This window comes from Barbatula barbatula, assembly GCF_947034865.1.
Source record: "Barbatula barbatula genome assembly, chromosome: 8".
Lineage (NCBI taxonomy): Eukaryota > Metazoa > Chordata > Actinopteri > Cypriniformes > Nemacheilidae > Barbatula > Barbatula barbatula.
In genome coordinates this window covers 1856010-1871290 of record NC_136771.1, presented here as the reverse complement: position 1 = coordinate 1871290, position 15281 = coordinate 1856010, and the positions used below count along the sequence as shown (strand labels likewise).

General features: G+C 45.3%; 3 protein-coding genes across 7 annotated transcripts; 2 read left to right on the top strand and 1 right to left on the bottom strand.

Moving 5' to 3' along the window:
* Positions 1-195: 195 nt before the first annotated feature.
* setdb2 (SET domain bifurcated histone lysine methyltransferase 2) lies at positions 196-4664 on the bottom strand. Of its 3 annotated transcripts, XM_079462952.1 has the most exons (12): positions 4355-4646; positions 4124-4169; positions 3918-4037; positions 3693-3779; positions 3491-3584; positions 2544-3311; positions 2287-2456; positions 1969-2174; positions 1858-1891; positions 1631-1767; positions 1419-1507; positions 197-1180 (listed from the first exon to the last, which is right to left on the bottom strand). In XM_079462952.1, the coding sequence occupies exons 2-12, from the start codon at positions 4149-4151 to the stop codon at positions 1063-1065; spliced, it is 1851 nt and encodes a 616-aa protein (XP_079319078.1). In that variant the 5' UTR covers positions 4152-4169; positions 4355-4646; the 3' UTR covers positions 197-1062. The 3 variants fall into 3 exon arrangements, with proteins under 3 accessions (XP_079319079.1, XP_079319078.1, XP_079319080.1); XM_079462953.1 differs by having other exon boundaries at positions 196-1180; positions 1858-1888; positions 4124-4664; XM_079462954.1 differs by having other exon boundaries at positions 1062-1169; positions 4124-4407.
* On the top strand, positions 4535-9156 carry LOC306897866 (uncharacterized protein). 2 transcript variants are annotated; one of them, XM_079462955.1, is made up of 9 exons: positions 4535-4909; positions 5178-5364; positions 6030-6149; positions 6221-6453; positions 6535-6666; positions 6740-6933; positions 7476-7555; positions 7635-7718; positions 8530-9156. In XM_079462955.1, the coding sequence occupies exons 2-9, from the start codon at positions 5178-5180 to the stop codon at positions 8673-8675; spliced, it is 1176 nt and encodes a 391-aa protein (XP_079319081.1). In that variant the 5' UTR covers positions 4535-4909; the 3' UTR covers positions 8676-9156. The 2 variants fall into 2 exon arrangements, with proteins under 2 accessions (XP_079319081.1, XP_079319082.1); XM_079462956.1 differs by having other exon boundaries at positions 4768-4909; positions 5178-5564; positions 5636-6149.
* Positions 9157-9581: 425 nt separating this feature from the next.
* f7l (coagulation factor VII, like) lies at positions 9582-15276 on the top strand. Of its 2 annotated transcripts, none has more exons than XM_079463221.1 (8): positions 9582-9843; positions 9925-10088; positions 10329-10353; positions 10467-10580; positions 10656-10802; positions 13749-13840; positions 13914-14034; positions 14432-15276. In XM_079463221.1, exons 1-8 carry the CDS (start codon positions 9648-9650, stop codon positions 14977-14979), a joined length of 1407 nt encoding a protein of 468 aa, XP_079319347.1. In that variant the 5' UTR covers positions 9582-9647; the 3' UTR covers positions 14980-15276. The 2 variants fall into 2 exon arrangements, with proteins under 2 accessions (XP_079319347.1, XP_079319348.1); XM_079463222.1 differs by having other exon boundaries at positions 9760-9843; positions 10470-10580.
* The last annotated feature ends 5 nt before the right edge of the window (positions 15277-15281 follow it).

Genomic DNA, 15281 nt, shown 5'->3' with positions numbered 1-15281 from the left:
TTGTTTTTTTAATCTCACAGCATTTGTTCATATTAAGTTCTTGATGTAGAAACGAAATATTTATTTGACTGCAACATTTTATGAAGGCCAACATTCTAAAAGTGTTTGCTTTGCAACTGATGTCTTTTCATATGAAGCGTTTGGTTTCAAAAGTTTTTCAAGAATCATGTTTCTTTACTAGGGCTGTGCGATATTGATGAGAAATGCTAAATTTAATTTGTAAAGAAATTGTCTAACCATATTTCACAGTATTTTAGAAAACTACATCTGAAAGTGAACTGCCATGTTTTACTGTTGCATTAAACAAATGAAATGGCTAATTTTTCGCAACCCATTGCAATATGCACATGTGTGATATTTCGATATATTGCAGTGCTATTTTCTACTGTGCATTCAATTTAATAACAAACTGCAGTTGGTTTTGATTTAAGACCCAACTAAATTAAACACTGCTAAGTAAATCGCACAATTTTTTTAAATTCTTTAAAATGTACCTCGTATTTATTCTACACATGGAACCCATTATAGTAAGTGTGCCCTTCCTACCTGTCTAACAGGTGATTATATGTAATGCTATTACACAAAAACAGATGTTGCGAAATTGAGTTTTTCTAACACGTTTAAAAAAGAATTTATCGCACGATTTAACAGCCCTATTTAAAAGGCACAAAGGCTTCATTAATTCTTTAAGACTAGTGATCTAGATCCCAAGTTTAAAATATTTAAAAACCTGATCTGACAATCCACTGCAACAGTACAACCAAAAATGTTTCTTAAGAAAAAAACTAAACTCGCACAAATCTATTTCTACAGCACTTAAAACAAAATCTCAATCTAACAGAAGATCTTTATTGATCTGCGTGTAACTGTTTAGAAGCTTATCACAAGATCTTTGAAGACATTTCGTAATAAATCTACACTAACAGGTCGGAGCAGGTCGATCTTATTCTACTTGTGCACTTTTTAAAAGTGTGAGTGATAAAACCACAATCTGCAAACTCTCACAGACTTCCAGTAATAAAAGGCTTATGAAATGTATTCACAAAATTGAAATGATGCGTTTCAGATGATGAGTTCTTGACAGGTGCCTTTTCCGCAGCGACAGGACACCTCATGGTCCTGACGACTTCCTTCGGTGTACGAATAATTCCACGTCAATTCAGTTCCAGCTTTAATCATCCTAGCAAAAGAAATAGAGGTCAAGGTGTTTGTTTGAGTGTGTTATATTCATAAAATAACGTGAAAATCCTGATGTCAACTAAATGATGTGCTCATTCTGTGTGTGTGCGGTTTATTCAGGTGTGATTCTGACCCAGTTCTGCAGCGATCTACTCTCAATTCACCACAGCACTTACTGAAACGTCTGTCCCATCACTTCCTGTGCCAGATACACACAGACAGGAAGTGACATCGCTCACCTGTTTGTGAAGAAGGCCACCAGTGGGAATTTGGGATCGTGTGTATCGACAAAGATGTTCTGGACAAAGAGGTTGGGCTCACAGCTGTGCTGCAGGTTTAAGATGATTCAAATTAAAATCCTTGCACCCAAAAAACTGTGAATGAGTCAATGATGTGATGTGTCTATACAGCAGTACTGTAAGTGCGAGTGTGATCAAATTAAGATGTTTACGTTGATAAATCTGGCCACGTTTCCCTCAGTGGAAGCGCTGAGATAATACACGTCTCCATAGGACGTCACCTCTCCCCCATTCCTGCGTCCCTTTGATTCAGTTAATCTCATCTTCTTCCTCACCACGACTTCATTCTCTACAAACAGAACAACAGTTTTTCACATCAACATGTTTCATACGTGACGACTCCTGCATGCGTGTATGAAAGTGTGTCGTGTGATTTCACCTGTTTCGCGGCAGTCTGCAGACAAGATCACCTGCTGTTCACACAAAGCACAGAAATACTGTGAGCACACCAACAAATCACACCAGCCATAGCCGACAGACAGTGAGTGACCTTGTGTTGTGTGTGTCCGTGCTGATCCGCAGGTCTCTGTATAACGGGGACATGGAGCAGAGGCGAGCGCTCTGGAGGTTCTGTCCCGCTGCTCTCCGTAGGAAGAGTCCATTCATCCACCACCTCCACCTCATCATCAGACACCTGCGATTCTCTGCCCTTCACAGTCACGGGCTCCACGTTCTGCTCTCGTCTCAGCACCACACCTGCACTTCAACACATACACATCACTGTACACACACACACACAGCCAAAGCACGACAATGATATACAGTATGTGATGTGATGTTTCGGTCTAGATGTTTCACATGTGTGTACCTGCGTAAATGCAGATGAATGTTCCCCTGTCGAGGTCATCCTGACATCGCACGGCCCAGCCGCAGTCCGGGGTGCGAAAGACCTGCAGACGCACGCGCAGTCCTCTCTGAACCACACGATTCTGACAGCGAGCCCGGTCACAGCTGCACCACGGACCGCACTCGAACAGCCTGATCACATAGCAAATCACGTGACGAACAACCTAGCCAGTCACAACACATGTCTAAAACTTCAAACTGAAGCGTGGCTCTACTCACCCTGTGTTTACAGGCGTGTCGAGTCTCATGTGTTTGTATGAACGATGACTCTGCTCATCTGTACCTCCTGTGACGGACAGCTGAAGACACGCACACTTCTGGACATCTGTGCAGCCGTCTGTGCAGTCGCAGCAAACAGAGAAGACGGGAGCAGCGCTGAGGAAGCAGCCGTGAGGCCAACGCTCTTTACGATAGCGAAACTCTTTAGGCCGAAGCCCGTCCACCTCATTGCAGAGAGAAACTGGAACGGGCTCGATCCCGCGGCTCAGGTCGCGATCAAACAGAATCGACGGCAGGCAGGGAGTGCGCCGCTGCGTCTGACGTTCTGGAACGATCTGTGGATTGAAGGTGAAATTGTCCGGCAGGAGAAGGCCCAGGCTGTCAGACTCCAGTAGAAAATCAAGCACCTCCTCCATGGATTGCAGGCCCCGCCCACATGGGGCGGTGTAAAGGACCTCTGACTCCTCCTCCTCCTCCTCCTCTGTGGCCGGGTGGATCTGGATGAAGTGGCGCTGAAAGTGGCACAGCATGGGCACACGGAACGGGTTGTGTCCCAGGAAGTGATCAGCGTGAGCGTGCAGCTGCGGGACACACGCCGGGCTGCAGTCGTGAGGTTGGTAGTCGTGCTGGACAGGGGAATCGGGGTCCTCGGAACAGACACTCAGAGGAGACATCAGCGCTGTCAGGTCATGTGAACACAGAGCTTCATTTCTACTGGCCGATGACATCTGACTGTAGTCCGAGCTCGTCTCTGTGTCCTTTGAACGTCTGCAAACGTGAAATACGTTCAGCACAAACTGATTCGTAAAAACGCCACAAAACTGAAAACAAAAGAAACATTTCTACTCTCTGTTAACATAACATTTCTTTTTTCATAACATCGAGTTTAAACCACAAACCACAGACACTGTACATGTCTGATGTGATGCTCGTGTATTGTGACACACCGCGAGGCGTCCTGAAGAAGATCATCAGTCAAGCGGCCGTTCTTCAGGTGATCAGGAGAACATTGAGACCCTGAGACGGTCACCGTCAGTATATCTGAAACACACAACACTCATGTTTATGTGATGTACACACAATTATGATGATGATGATGATGATGACGTAGAACACGTGTGTGTGTGTGTGTGTGTGAGGAGCACAAACCTTCATCAATGAGCACCTCCTCAATGCCTTCATTCTTCAAGACGCTCACTTCAGACTCCAAAATGATCTTCATCGCCTTCACATACTCTGACACAACATCCACAATCAATTGAACACAGATTACAGCAGAGATTGTAGACAGACTCTCTGTGTGTGTGTGTGTGTGTGTGTGTGTGTGTGTGTGTGTGTGTGTGTGTGTGTGTGTGTGTGTGTGTGTGTGTGTACCTCTGTCTGATGCTGTGTGTGTTGTGATGGCTTCTCTTAAATGTTGCAGTAAATCCATCAACTGGTCAAACACAACGTCAACATCAACACCCATCTCCTGCCAGAAGATCCTCGCTCTCTCTGAAACACAACACAAATATAAATCTACAACATTAATCATGTGATCAATAATGACTCAACACATGATGTCACGCATTGATGCTCACCGGTGTCAGACTCCATCTGTTCCGTCATCAGTCTCCGCGTGAAGCGCTTCAGATGAGCACGTGTGGTCGATTATAAATGACAGATCAACACACACGAGATGAACACATCGTCCATTGTGCACATCGACAAAACATCGCCGTAAACCGTAACTCACAGACGCGTCGATTCACGGCAGCGAAATATCGTTCCGGCGGTGAAATGCGAAGAGAAAGAGAAAATATCAAACTTACTCGTTGAATGAGTTCGTTGTTGTCTGAATCAAAGCGCTCGCGACGTCCGAATCGCGAACCGGTTGTACGTATGGAGAGTTGTGATTCCTTCGAACCGATTCGCTCAAAACCGTAACCAACACAACACGTGTCCTCATTATAACCTCACACTATAACAACACCGACATTTTAATGCACTTTACTGCAAATATGACACCCAGAATGTCGCGTGAAGGGGGTTTAATCACTACGATTCGACTCTCCGATGCAATAAGTCCAAACTAATCGACAATCGATTTCTCAGACTAGTGTAATCGGTGATGCTATACGTGGATGTTTTTAAATGTCTGCGTGTAATATCACATGGAATGGTTTGTTTTACTGTCGAATAAACAAGTACATAGATCATTTGTCTGTTTTCTATGACGTTCATATGTATGTTAACAGGTGACTATATGAGGAGAAGAAGTGACGTAACGCTGTTGCGTAAGTTAGTAGTAAAGCGCTCACGTGAGGTTTTATAACAGCGATTGTTGAGTTGTGTAAACAGCGGATCTACACACAGCGACGTTCACAGTAAGAACTCAATTCATATTCATATCAATTCGTGTTGTAGTTGTCTAGTTTTTACAATTGTAATAGAGAAAGAATGTGTTTTCCTCTGCTTCACAGCCAAATGCCACCTGTTATCATTTACTGCTGCGTGTCAATAAATAAACCACCATAATGATGCCAGTTATCATTTATAAAGTGCTGCGTTTTAATTGTATTACAGTCCGGTGGTTTTGTAAATAATTATAATAAAATAATGAAATGCTGCTTTATTTATGTCTTCAAATTCTAGATGTGTCCGGCGCGCAAGGTTGTCGTGCACGCGCTGTGGGGAATGTGCGCGGCGGACGCGATGTCCATGCCCGTTCACTGGTACTACAACACTCGCGATATCACACGTGACTTCGGTGGATGGATCCGCGGACTGCACGCGCCGCGTGAACGACACCCGTCCAGCATCCTGACGCTTTCTAACACAGGTGTTAAACGTCATCATCTGTCAAACTCTTCATATTATATTAACACTTATGACATATACAGTCCAGATGTATGGGAGATTATAACTTAACTCCTCATCAGCAGTGGTTACTATGGGCCGCTGTCGTCCGCCATATTGGAACGGTCAAAGCCAACTAGAAAACACGTGGACGACAATTATACACTTGTATGGATAGGAAATGTTACGCCATGTTTATGTATGGGCTGGTACGCGATTTTGACGGTATAATAACATTAACCAAACTATCACAGTTTCACTCTGTTACCATATTGCTATTACAACACAAAAATGTGTTATTTCTGCGTATACAAAAAACTACTTTTCAACTGGACACAATATATTTAATATATTTCATGTCGAACCAACATATAGAACGTGTGTGTCGGATAAAAATAAAGCCTTCAGATTACAAAATTCTTTCAAATATATATTTTTGTCATATATATTAGACATAAACATGCCCAGCCATGTTGTATGTGTATACACAGGCATTAACAAACACAAGACAAAGATGTTTGCTAACTCATAGATTTGACTGTGAGTGAAGACAGCAACTGAAATGTTATCCACTCACATCATCATCATCTGTGTTGGGAGCGCTCAAACGTGACAGCTACATATGTTTGATAATGACATTGAATACAGGTGGCAGTGGGCGTACAGCCGGGCCAACCCGTACCAGAGCTCCAGTGGTGGGAAACGTTATTCTGCATGATAAACTCAAGTTCTGGATGAATCCCAGCGGATCCGTACATTACCATCAAGGTAAATGCTCAGATTTCAATGACCTAAAGGACAATATCATTGGCATGAAGAGAGATTTGATTCATGTGTAGGTCTTCAGGCTGGTGAGAACACACTGAACGCCCTCTGTGCTCTGAGAGTGGCGCGGGTTCTGAGCTCAGGTCAGTACAGAAGCGTGGCAGAAGCAGACGCTCGGGCCGCCGTCCTGTCAGATTATGTGAAGTTCATGACGAGTCCTGGATCACACGATGACACGTATGCAGAATCCTTCCATAGATCCTTTTTCTGTGACTGGCAGGAACTCAGACCCACTTCTTCAAGAGATGTAAAATCCATTCTTTGTGTCAATCATAACGTCAGCTGAAACATCCCATAGTGTCTGATTAAAATGTCATCATCTCATCAGGTTCTGGAGTTCGCGGAGCGGCGATCCAAGCGCATGTTAAAAGCATCAGTTCCCGACGGTCAGTTAAATGTCATTGGCTGTCTCCCCATGGCCGTTCCATTTGTCCTCCTGTCAGCCAATGAGGAGGAAGCAGTGAGTGTTATAAATCATAATGGATCGTGATTATTTCATCAGATGTTGTGTTCATGCGAATGTGTGTGTTGAGGTATCGGCTGCGGTGGAGTTTGTGAATCTTACTCATCCTCATCCAGAGCTGAAGAAGTTTGTGTCTCTGTACGCCCGTGCGCTGTACGCCACACTGAACGGAGCGTGTTTGAAACAGCAGGCTGAGACAGCGCTGAAATCACCCGCGCTGGACGCATGGCACACATGTCAACACTTCATACAGAAAGCTGAGAGGTTCAAATACAGCCGCATTCATTTCATCTAAACAAATAGTTATTGGGCTGAATTCAGGTCAAGACTAAGGTTAAAACATCAAGCTGAAAGATAAAGTTGATTTCAAATCAGAATATTATCTAAGAAATTATTTCCCTCTTATTCTTATTTTGACATAACGGGAATTAGGAAATACAATTTCTCTCATTACTGTAATGCAGTTATGAAAATGAATCACCTACAGAAGGATGTTTTAAATGGTAAATTAGATTTCAATTGAATTCAATATAACAAAACCAATGATCAAGTAAATGTACAGATTAAACAATAAATATAATAATTGATGAATAAAAGGATAATTCTTTTCAATTACAGAAATGTTATTCTGCGGCGAAAATGTGTTTTATTGTCACAAAAGTATCTGATGTTTAATATTTTGTAGTTTTAATCCAAATTTTGATTAAATAATAATAATAATTTGACTGTTAGACTGAGAGTTATACACTGATTTATCAGATGGCATCTTTTGCACAAGTGAATGATATTCTCTGTTTATTCTTCAGTTTTTCTAGATCATCAGAGGAGCGTCTGAAGGTTCATCAGCGTGCCGTCGAGTCTCTCGGTCTCGCCTGCTACATAAAAGGTTAGAAAACTCGACACAAGCGGACGCATACGTGTGATTACCCTTGACATCAGTTAAAATTCTGTGTCTGTGTGTTCAGGAGCTGTGAGCAGTCTCTTTTACATAGCCTACAGTTTTCATGATGATGTGACGGAGGGAATCCTGACCAACACCAACTGTGGAGGTGACTTTCTAAATGACTCTGTGTGTGTGTTATGTGTCATGGGCTCATACAGATAACACAGTCATCTTACGCTCTGTTTTCTGTGAAGCACAGCAGATGTTCAGCTTCTATATTTCAAACAGACATCACTAAAGCTTTATTTAGTGCACACACTTAGTATTTTAACACCGAAACCTCATTTGTGATACTATTAGAAATAAGAGCTAATAGTGCACCGGTCAAACCTGCTGCTGCTTGTTTATTTATTTAAAGAGTCTTCTGATGTGAAACCATACGCATTCCTATTATCAACTTATTTAAAGAACCATACGTCACGTATCCATGGCAACATACAGATCAGCACAGGAAGCTCCCTTTTGGTGGCACATCGATAACTTCAAATCTCATTGGTTCTGTCGTGTCTTGTGACTACAATAGTTCTCATTTGTCTTTCATCACAAGAATTGTGAGATCCAATGAGATTTGATGTTATCAACATGTCACCATATTTGTATCCAGCGCTCGAGTCTGTTTCTTTACATTTTGCTAAATCAGATGAAAATAAAAATGTTTTCGTTTCACAAGCGTACGGTTTCACTCCAGAAGAGATTATTGACGGATGTTTGTGCTTTTTGAAGATTCAACATGTTAACGGCTGTATTAGAAAAAACTGAAAACTATGATGTCATTTTAATAGAATATGATTTGTGTTCAACTGAAGAAATTAAGTCATATACATTTGTGATGACAATGAGAATGATTAAATGAATTATTATGCTCGGCTGTACCAGTTAAATGATCTTGTATGTAAAGATGTGTTTTGTGTCGTCAGGTGAGAACTGTAACCGAGGGGCGGCATTAGGAGCTCTGCTGGGGGCCAGAGCGGCGTTTATCGGCTCAGACGTGCCTCAGAAATGGAAAGATGGATTGAAAAATGCCCAGAAACAAATCTCTGTCATTCTGAATGATCTGCCCTAATGATACTCTACAACAATGATGCGATTCATCTCTTAAACTACTTTTGCTCTTAATTCTTCTTAAGCGTTGTTCTGCGATGTCAGCCCCCCCTCCACACACACACACACAGGAAGTGTTGCCCACAGATGTGGTTTTGAGCTCAAATACCTGCCTGCCTGCTTCTCTCGCCTTCAATATAACATCACGACCTACTTACATAGTTCATGCATTAAAAGAACCAAGATTGAGTTATTGATAAACGCGCTTTAAGAAACTGTCATTAGACTGTGGCTTTTTACCCTGAAAACGATCTGGCGGTGTTCTGATGTGATGGGCGTGTGTGCATTTTAAATGAAGTCTACACAATAACACGAAAGTTTCATAGGTTGGATATTAAAAATAAGAATACAATATTTATGAATATCTATAATTTTATATGTCCCTCTGTATCATTATTTATCTTTCTGTATATTTAATGTGATTAAACTGGCCTGTTAAATGAGTTTGTATCGTGTATGTTTACTAGTGATGATATGCAAGCGCTCGCTACTATAAACTTACTTCTTTGATTTATAAGTGTTCAATTTATTCGTGAGGACAATAGTTTTAATAGTGCAGATTATGTGCATAATTCAGTTTAGTTGTGATCATATTTAAGATTTGACAGTAACTCCGTGAGATGTGTATTGAATGTGTGACAGCGAGCTGAATTCTGTTGAGCGTTTCATCTAACCACACACGTCTCATAGATGTGTGACACTTCAAACGTTTTTTCATACAGCAGTAGCGTGTGAAAGAAAAAACAGGCACCGGCACATTAAAAGTCTTATGCAAAGTGACAAAAAGCTGTTAAACACAGAGAGTGTTATATGAAAAAAAACGGATCTGTCATTCACATCATTTGTTGAGTGAACCGGAAAGACATCTATAATCTGATGGTTTTATGGTGTGATGGTTTGTGGTGCATAAATTGTTTAATTTGAGGACAGACAGATGATGTCTCCATCTGCTGTTGACTTCATGAAAAGCTTCAGTGGAAACGTGTTGGGAAATCTGATGAGTTTACATGTGAGGAACGTGCTGGACTTTGATCTTGAAAGTAAAAACATCATGGAGTCAAACCTGAACAGACTCTCATACACCATTGTCGTTCTGCTCGCTCTCCCAGCGTGCTTTGCGCTTTCATCAGGTGAGACTACAGAATTTAAGAATGATATGTTGTGTGTTTGTCTGATGTTTACTCACCGTGTGTCCGATTCATCTTCCTCAGTGTTCCTGCAGAAGTCTGAGGCCAGTCGTGTGATAACACATCGCGTTCGGCGTGCAAACTCTTTCATGGAGGAGCTGAAGCTGGGAGATCTGGAGAGAGAGTGTCTGGAGGAGACCTGCTCCTACGAGGAGGCCAGAGAGATCTTCAGTGTCCCAGAGCAACTGGTGAGATCAGAAAAAACATTCATTGTGACAGAGAAAAGCTCTGTTTTTTTTCTTCCATTCAGATCAGATGGTCCAGTCTGTTTGAATTACGGTTTTGGACTCCTGGATGCTCTGTTTCAAAGACGACCGTCATAAATTTAAATGTTTGTTGTGGATGCACTCATTTCTGATATGTTTGATCAAATGACAGCTTACTTATTCCTTGTGGGTTTTTGTTCTAATGCTCATGTTTTGTTTCAGGAGGACTTCTGGAGGAGATATACAGGTAAATGCTCACATTTCAGTTCAGAAATCATGACATGATCATAAAGAAAAGGATTTGGAACATGTTAGCAACTGTATAGTGTAGATATAAAAATGTGTGGTTTGTCTCTTCAGAAGAAGATCTGTGTCAGTCGGACCCCTGTCAGAACGGAGCTATGTGTATTCATCAGGTCAACACGTACATCTGTATATGTCCAGTCAATTATGAGGGGCGGAACTGTGACAAAGGTAACACACACACACACACACAACATCAACGTTACAGTAATTATCTACACAACTTTAATTCTGTCCTTCCCACAGAAATATTTCCACACAGTTCCCACAGCTGTTTGTACAGGAACGGTGGCTGTGAGCATTTCTGTACTGAGATCAGTGAGTCCACGCGTGAGTGTGAATGTGCACCAGGATACAGACTGCAGGCGGATAACACCAGCTGTGTGCCGGAAGGTCTGTCTCAAACACACACATCTCTGTACAGTAACAGAGTAACAGAGAGTCGAGTGTATAGTAACAGAGCTTCGAGTGTACGGTAACATAACATTGAGTGTACAGTAACAGAGCCTAGAGCGTGCAGTCACAGAGCGACGAGCGTGCAGTCACAGAGCGACGAGCGTGCAGTCACAGAGCGACGAGCGTGCAGTCACAGAGCGACGAGCGTGCAGTAACAGAGCGACGAGCGTGCAGTCACAGAGCGACGAGCGTGCAGTCACAGAGCGATGAGCGTGCAGTCACAGAGCGACGAGCGTGCAGTCACAGAGCGACGAGCGTGCAGTAACAGAGCGACGAGCGTGCAGTCACAGAGCGACGAGCGTGCAGTCACAGAGCGATGAGCGTGCAGTCACAGAGCGACGAGCGTGCAGTCACAGAGCGACGAGCGTGCAGTAACAGAGCGACGAGCGTGCAGTCACAGAGCGACGAGCGTGCAGTCACAGAGCGACGAGCGTGCAGTAACAGAGCGACGAGCGTGCAGTCACAGAGCGACGAGCGTGCAGTAACAGAGCGACGAGCGTGCAGTCACAGAGCGACGAGCGTGCAGTCACAGAGCGACGAGCGTGCAGTCACAGAGCGACGAGCGTGCAGTCACAGAGCGATGAGCGTGCAGTAACAGAGCCTAGAGCGTGCAGTCACAGAGCGACGAGCGTGCAGTCACAGAGCGACGAGCGTGCAGTCACAGAGCGACGAGCGTGCAGTCACAGAGCGACGAGCGTGCAGTCACAGAGCGACGAGCGTGCAGTAACAGAGCGACGAGCGTGCAGTCACAGAGCGACGAGCGTGCAGTCACAGAGCGACGAGCGTGCAGTCACAGAGCGCAGAGCGTGCAGTCACAGAGCGACGAGCGTGCAGTAACAGAGCGACGAGCGTGCAGTCACAGAGCGACGAGCGTGCAGTCACAGAGCGACGAGCGTGCAGTCACAGAGCGACGAGCGTGCAGTAACAGAGCGACGAGCGTGCAGTCACAGAGCGACGAGCGTGCAGTAACAGAGCGACGAGCGTGCAGTCACAGAGCGACGAGCGTGCAGTCACAGAGCGACGAGCGTGCAGTCACAGAGCGACGAGCGTGCAGTAACAGAGCGACGAGCGTGCAGTCACAGAGCGACGAGCGTGCAGTAACAGAGCGACGAGCGTGCAGTCACAGAGCGACGAGCGTGCAGTAACAGAGCGACGAGCGTGCAGGCACAGAGCGACGAGCGTGCAGTAACAGAGCGACGAGCGTGCAGTCACAGAGCGACGAGCGTGCAGTCACAGAGCGACGAGCGTGCAGTAACATAGCGACGAGCGTGCAGTCACAGAGCGACGAGCGTGCAGTAACAGAGCGACGAGCGTGCAGTCACAGAGCGACGAGCGTGCAGTCACAGAGCGACGAGCGTGCAGTCACAGAGCGACGAGCGTGCAGTCACAGAGCGACGAGCGTGCAGTAACAGAGCGACGAGCGTGCAGTCACAGAGCGACGAGCGTGCAGTAACAGAGCGACGAGCGTGCAGTCACAGAGCGACGAGCGTGCAGTAACAGAGCGACGAGCGTGCAGGCACAGAGCGACGAGCGTGCAGTAACAGAGCGACGAGCGTGCAGTCACAGAGCGACGAGCGTGCAGTCACAGAGCGACGAGCGTGCAGTAACAGAGCGACGAGCGTGCAGTCACAGAGCGACGAGCGTGCAGTAACAGAGCGACGAGCGTGCAGTCACAGAGCGACGAGCGTGCAGTAACAGAGCGACGAGCGTGCAGTCACAGAGCGACGAGCGTGCAGTAACAGAGCGACGAGCGTGCAGTCACAGAGCGACGAGCGTGCAGTAACAGAGCGACGAGCGTGCAGTCACAGAGCGACGAGCGTGCAGTAACAGAGCGACGAGCGTGCAGTCACAGAGCGACGAGCGTGCAGTCACAGAGCGACGAGCGTGCAGTCACAGAGCGACGAGCGTGCAGTCACAGAGCGACGAGCGTGCAGTAACAGAGCGACGAGCGTGCAGTAACAGAGCGACGAGCGTGCAGTAACAGAGCGACGAGCGTGCAGTCACAGAGCGACGAGCGTGCAGTCACAGAGCGCAGAGCGTGCAGTCACAGAGCGCAGAGCGTGCAGTCACAGAGCGCAGAGCGTGCAGTCACAGAGCGCAGAGCGTGCAGTCACAGAGCGCAGAGCGTGCAGTCACAGAGCGCAGAGCGTGCAGTCACAGAGCGCAGAGCGTGCAGTCACAGAGCGCAGAGCGTGCAGTCACAGAGCGCAGAGCGTGCAGTCACAGAGCGACGAGCGTGCAGTCACAGAGCGACGAGCGTGCAGTCACAGAGCGCAGAGCGTGCAGTCACAGAGCGCAGAGCGTGCAGTCACAGAGCGCAGAGCGTGCAGTCACAGAGCGCAGAGCGTGCAGTCACAGAGCGCAGAGCGTGCAGTCACAGAGCGCAGAGCGTGCAGTCACAGAGCGACGAGCGTGCAGTCACAGAGCGCAGAGTTTACAGCAACAAGAAAGCGCCGAGTGTAAAGCAACAGAGCGGTGAGTGTACAGCAACAGAGCGTCGAGCATACAGTAACAGAAAGTTGAACGTACAGTAACAGAGCCTCGAGTGTACAGTAACAGAGCGGTGAGTGTACAGCAACAGAGCGTCGAGCATACAGTAACAGAAAGTTGAACGTACAGTAACAGAGCCTCGAGTGTACAGTAACAGAGTGGTGAGTGTACAGCAACAGAGCGTCGAGCATACAGTAACAGAAAGTTGAACGTACAGTAACAGAGCATCGCGTGTACAGCAACAGAGCCTCGAGTGTACAGTAACAGAGCGTCGAGTGTACAGTTAGAGAGCGTCAAGTGTACAAGCACATTGTTGTTTTTTACTAATTTCATAGTAGAAGTGCAAACTAACATGTTACTGTGATGTGACGTCATACTCTGTTATGTTTACAGACATGTTCCCATGTGGCAGGTTGGCACATGTGACTGTAGGGCCGAGGATAGTAAAGGGTGATATGTGTCCTAAAGGACAGTGTCCATGGCAGGTGGGGTTTGATGAGATAAAAACACACAGGAGTATCAAACAGAAGCTTGTTTCTCAGACTCTCTCTCACACAGGCTTTACTGGAGTACGGAGGAGAATATAAATGTGGCGGTGTCATTGTAGATTCTCAGTGGATTGTCACGGCAGCTCACTGTGTTTGGGGGAGGCAGACATCCCTTCTACAAGTGACAGTCGGTAAGAAATTGTGGCTACCCTATAGAGCTGACTCTTTATTACGGGTCTTTGTCTTTATAGGGTCACACAACATGAAAACACTCTCATTGTGCGAAAACCACTAGCATACTTCTCAACATGATTTGTGTTGCACGGGCCGAAATGTTCATTTTTGGATAAACGATGTCTTTATAACTAGTGCAGTATTGACTCTTTTTTTCAGTTTTAAGACCATGGATGAAATCGTGAAATTCTACAAATGCAGCAGTTTCGATGTTTTTTTTTGTTGTTGTGACTGTAATGCAGGTTCCCTGTTGGTGGTTTTCCTCCCACACTTTGTTCTCAGATGAAGTTTCGAGTGAATCTCTATCTGCTTTTATAATCTTCTCTTTCAGTCTAATTTTGTCTTTTCTCGTAGGTGAACACATCCGTTTGAAGGAAGAAGGAACTGAGCAAAGAAGGAAAGTGTCTAAAGTTTTGATTCATCCGTTCTACAATCACTCCATCATTGACTCTGACATCGCTCTGCTGCGTCTGTTCAGCCCCATCACGTTCGGTCCTTTCGCTCTTCCAATATGCCTTCCGCCCACTAACAGCACGTTTGCTCGCACATTAGGGGCCATTCGAATGTCCGTGGTCAGCGGGTGGGGTCACCTTTCTCAGTCTGGACCTGAATCCGTTGTTCTTCAAAGGCTGGAGGTGCCGAGAGTCTCTTCAGTTGAGTGTAGGACCCAGTCTGGAATGAAGATCACAAGGAACATGCTGTGTGCCGGTTTCAAAGAAGGAGTGCGAGACTCTTGTCAGGGTGACAGCGGAGGACCTCTGGTTACCCGTTATAAAAACACCTGGTTTTTGACGGGCATTGTGAGTTGGGGTAAAGGCTGTGCACGCTCTGGTTTCTATGGCATCTACACGCGCGTATCTGTCTTTGTGAATTGGATTGTGAAGACTGTGGACACAGCATGAGCGACAGGAGATTCATTTCTAAAAATGAAATGTAAAATGTATAACAGTAAACAAAAATAAACAACAAAACATTGTCATCTTGCAACACGTATTTCTTGGTTCATCTGCTGTCTTCAACATCTTTTAAAACCAGGAATACATCTAACTGCTTTCACAAGAACAAAGATGAAATGTTTACATCAAAGGCTTAATTAAAAGTCACGTGATACTCTATTCGTGAAATGTGAAAGATCATTTTGGGTGGACAATGAAACACTAGCAACTACACAACCAAAATCACACTGAGACTAAAACATGAAATA

Bases quoted from the DNA above. Each gene is read 5' to 3' on its own strand.
- LOC306897866 (XM_079462955.1), top strand. From the start codon at position 5,178: ATGTGTCCGGCGCGCAAGGTTGTCGTGCACGCGCTGTGGGGAATGTGC. The intron at 6,454-6,534 runs GTAAAATCCATT...TCATCTCATCAG, and splicing joins GACCCACTTCTTCAAGAGAT to GTTCTGGAGTTCGCGGAGCG. The intron at 6,667-6,739 runs GTGAGTGTTATA...GTGTGTGTTGAG, and splicing joins CAGCCAATGAGGAGGAAGCA to GTATCGGCTGCGGTGGAGTT.
- setdb2 (XM_079462952.1), bottom strand. From the start codon at position 4,151: ATGACGGAACAGATGGAGTCTGACACCG. The intron at 4,038-4,123 runs GTGAGCATCAAT...GTTGTGTTTCAG, and splicing joins ACAGATGGAGTCTGACACCG to AGAGAGCGAGGATCTTCTGG. The intron at 1,892-1,968 runs GTCACTCACTGT...TTGTGTGAACAG, and splicing joins ACGGACACACACAACACAAG to CAGGTGATCTTGTCTGCAGA.
- f7l (XM_079463221.1), top strand. From the start codon at position 9,648: ATGATGTCTCCATCTGCTGTTGACTTCATGAAAAGCTTCAGTGGAAAC. The intron at 10,581-10,655 runs GTAACACACACA...TCCTTCCCACAG, and splicing joins GGGGCGGAACTGTGACAAAG to AAATATTTCCACACAGTTCC. The intron at 10,803-13,748 runs GTCTGTCTCAAA...TTATGTTTACAG, and splicing joins CACCAGCTGTGTGCCGGAAG to ACATGTTCCCATGTGGCAGG.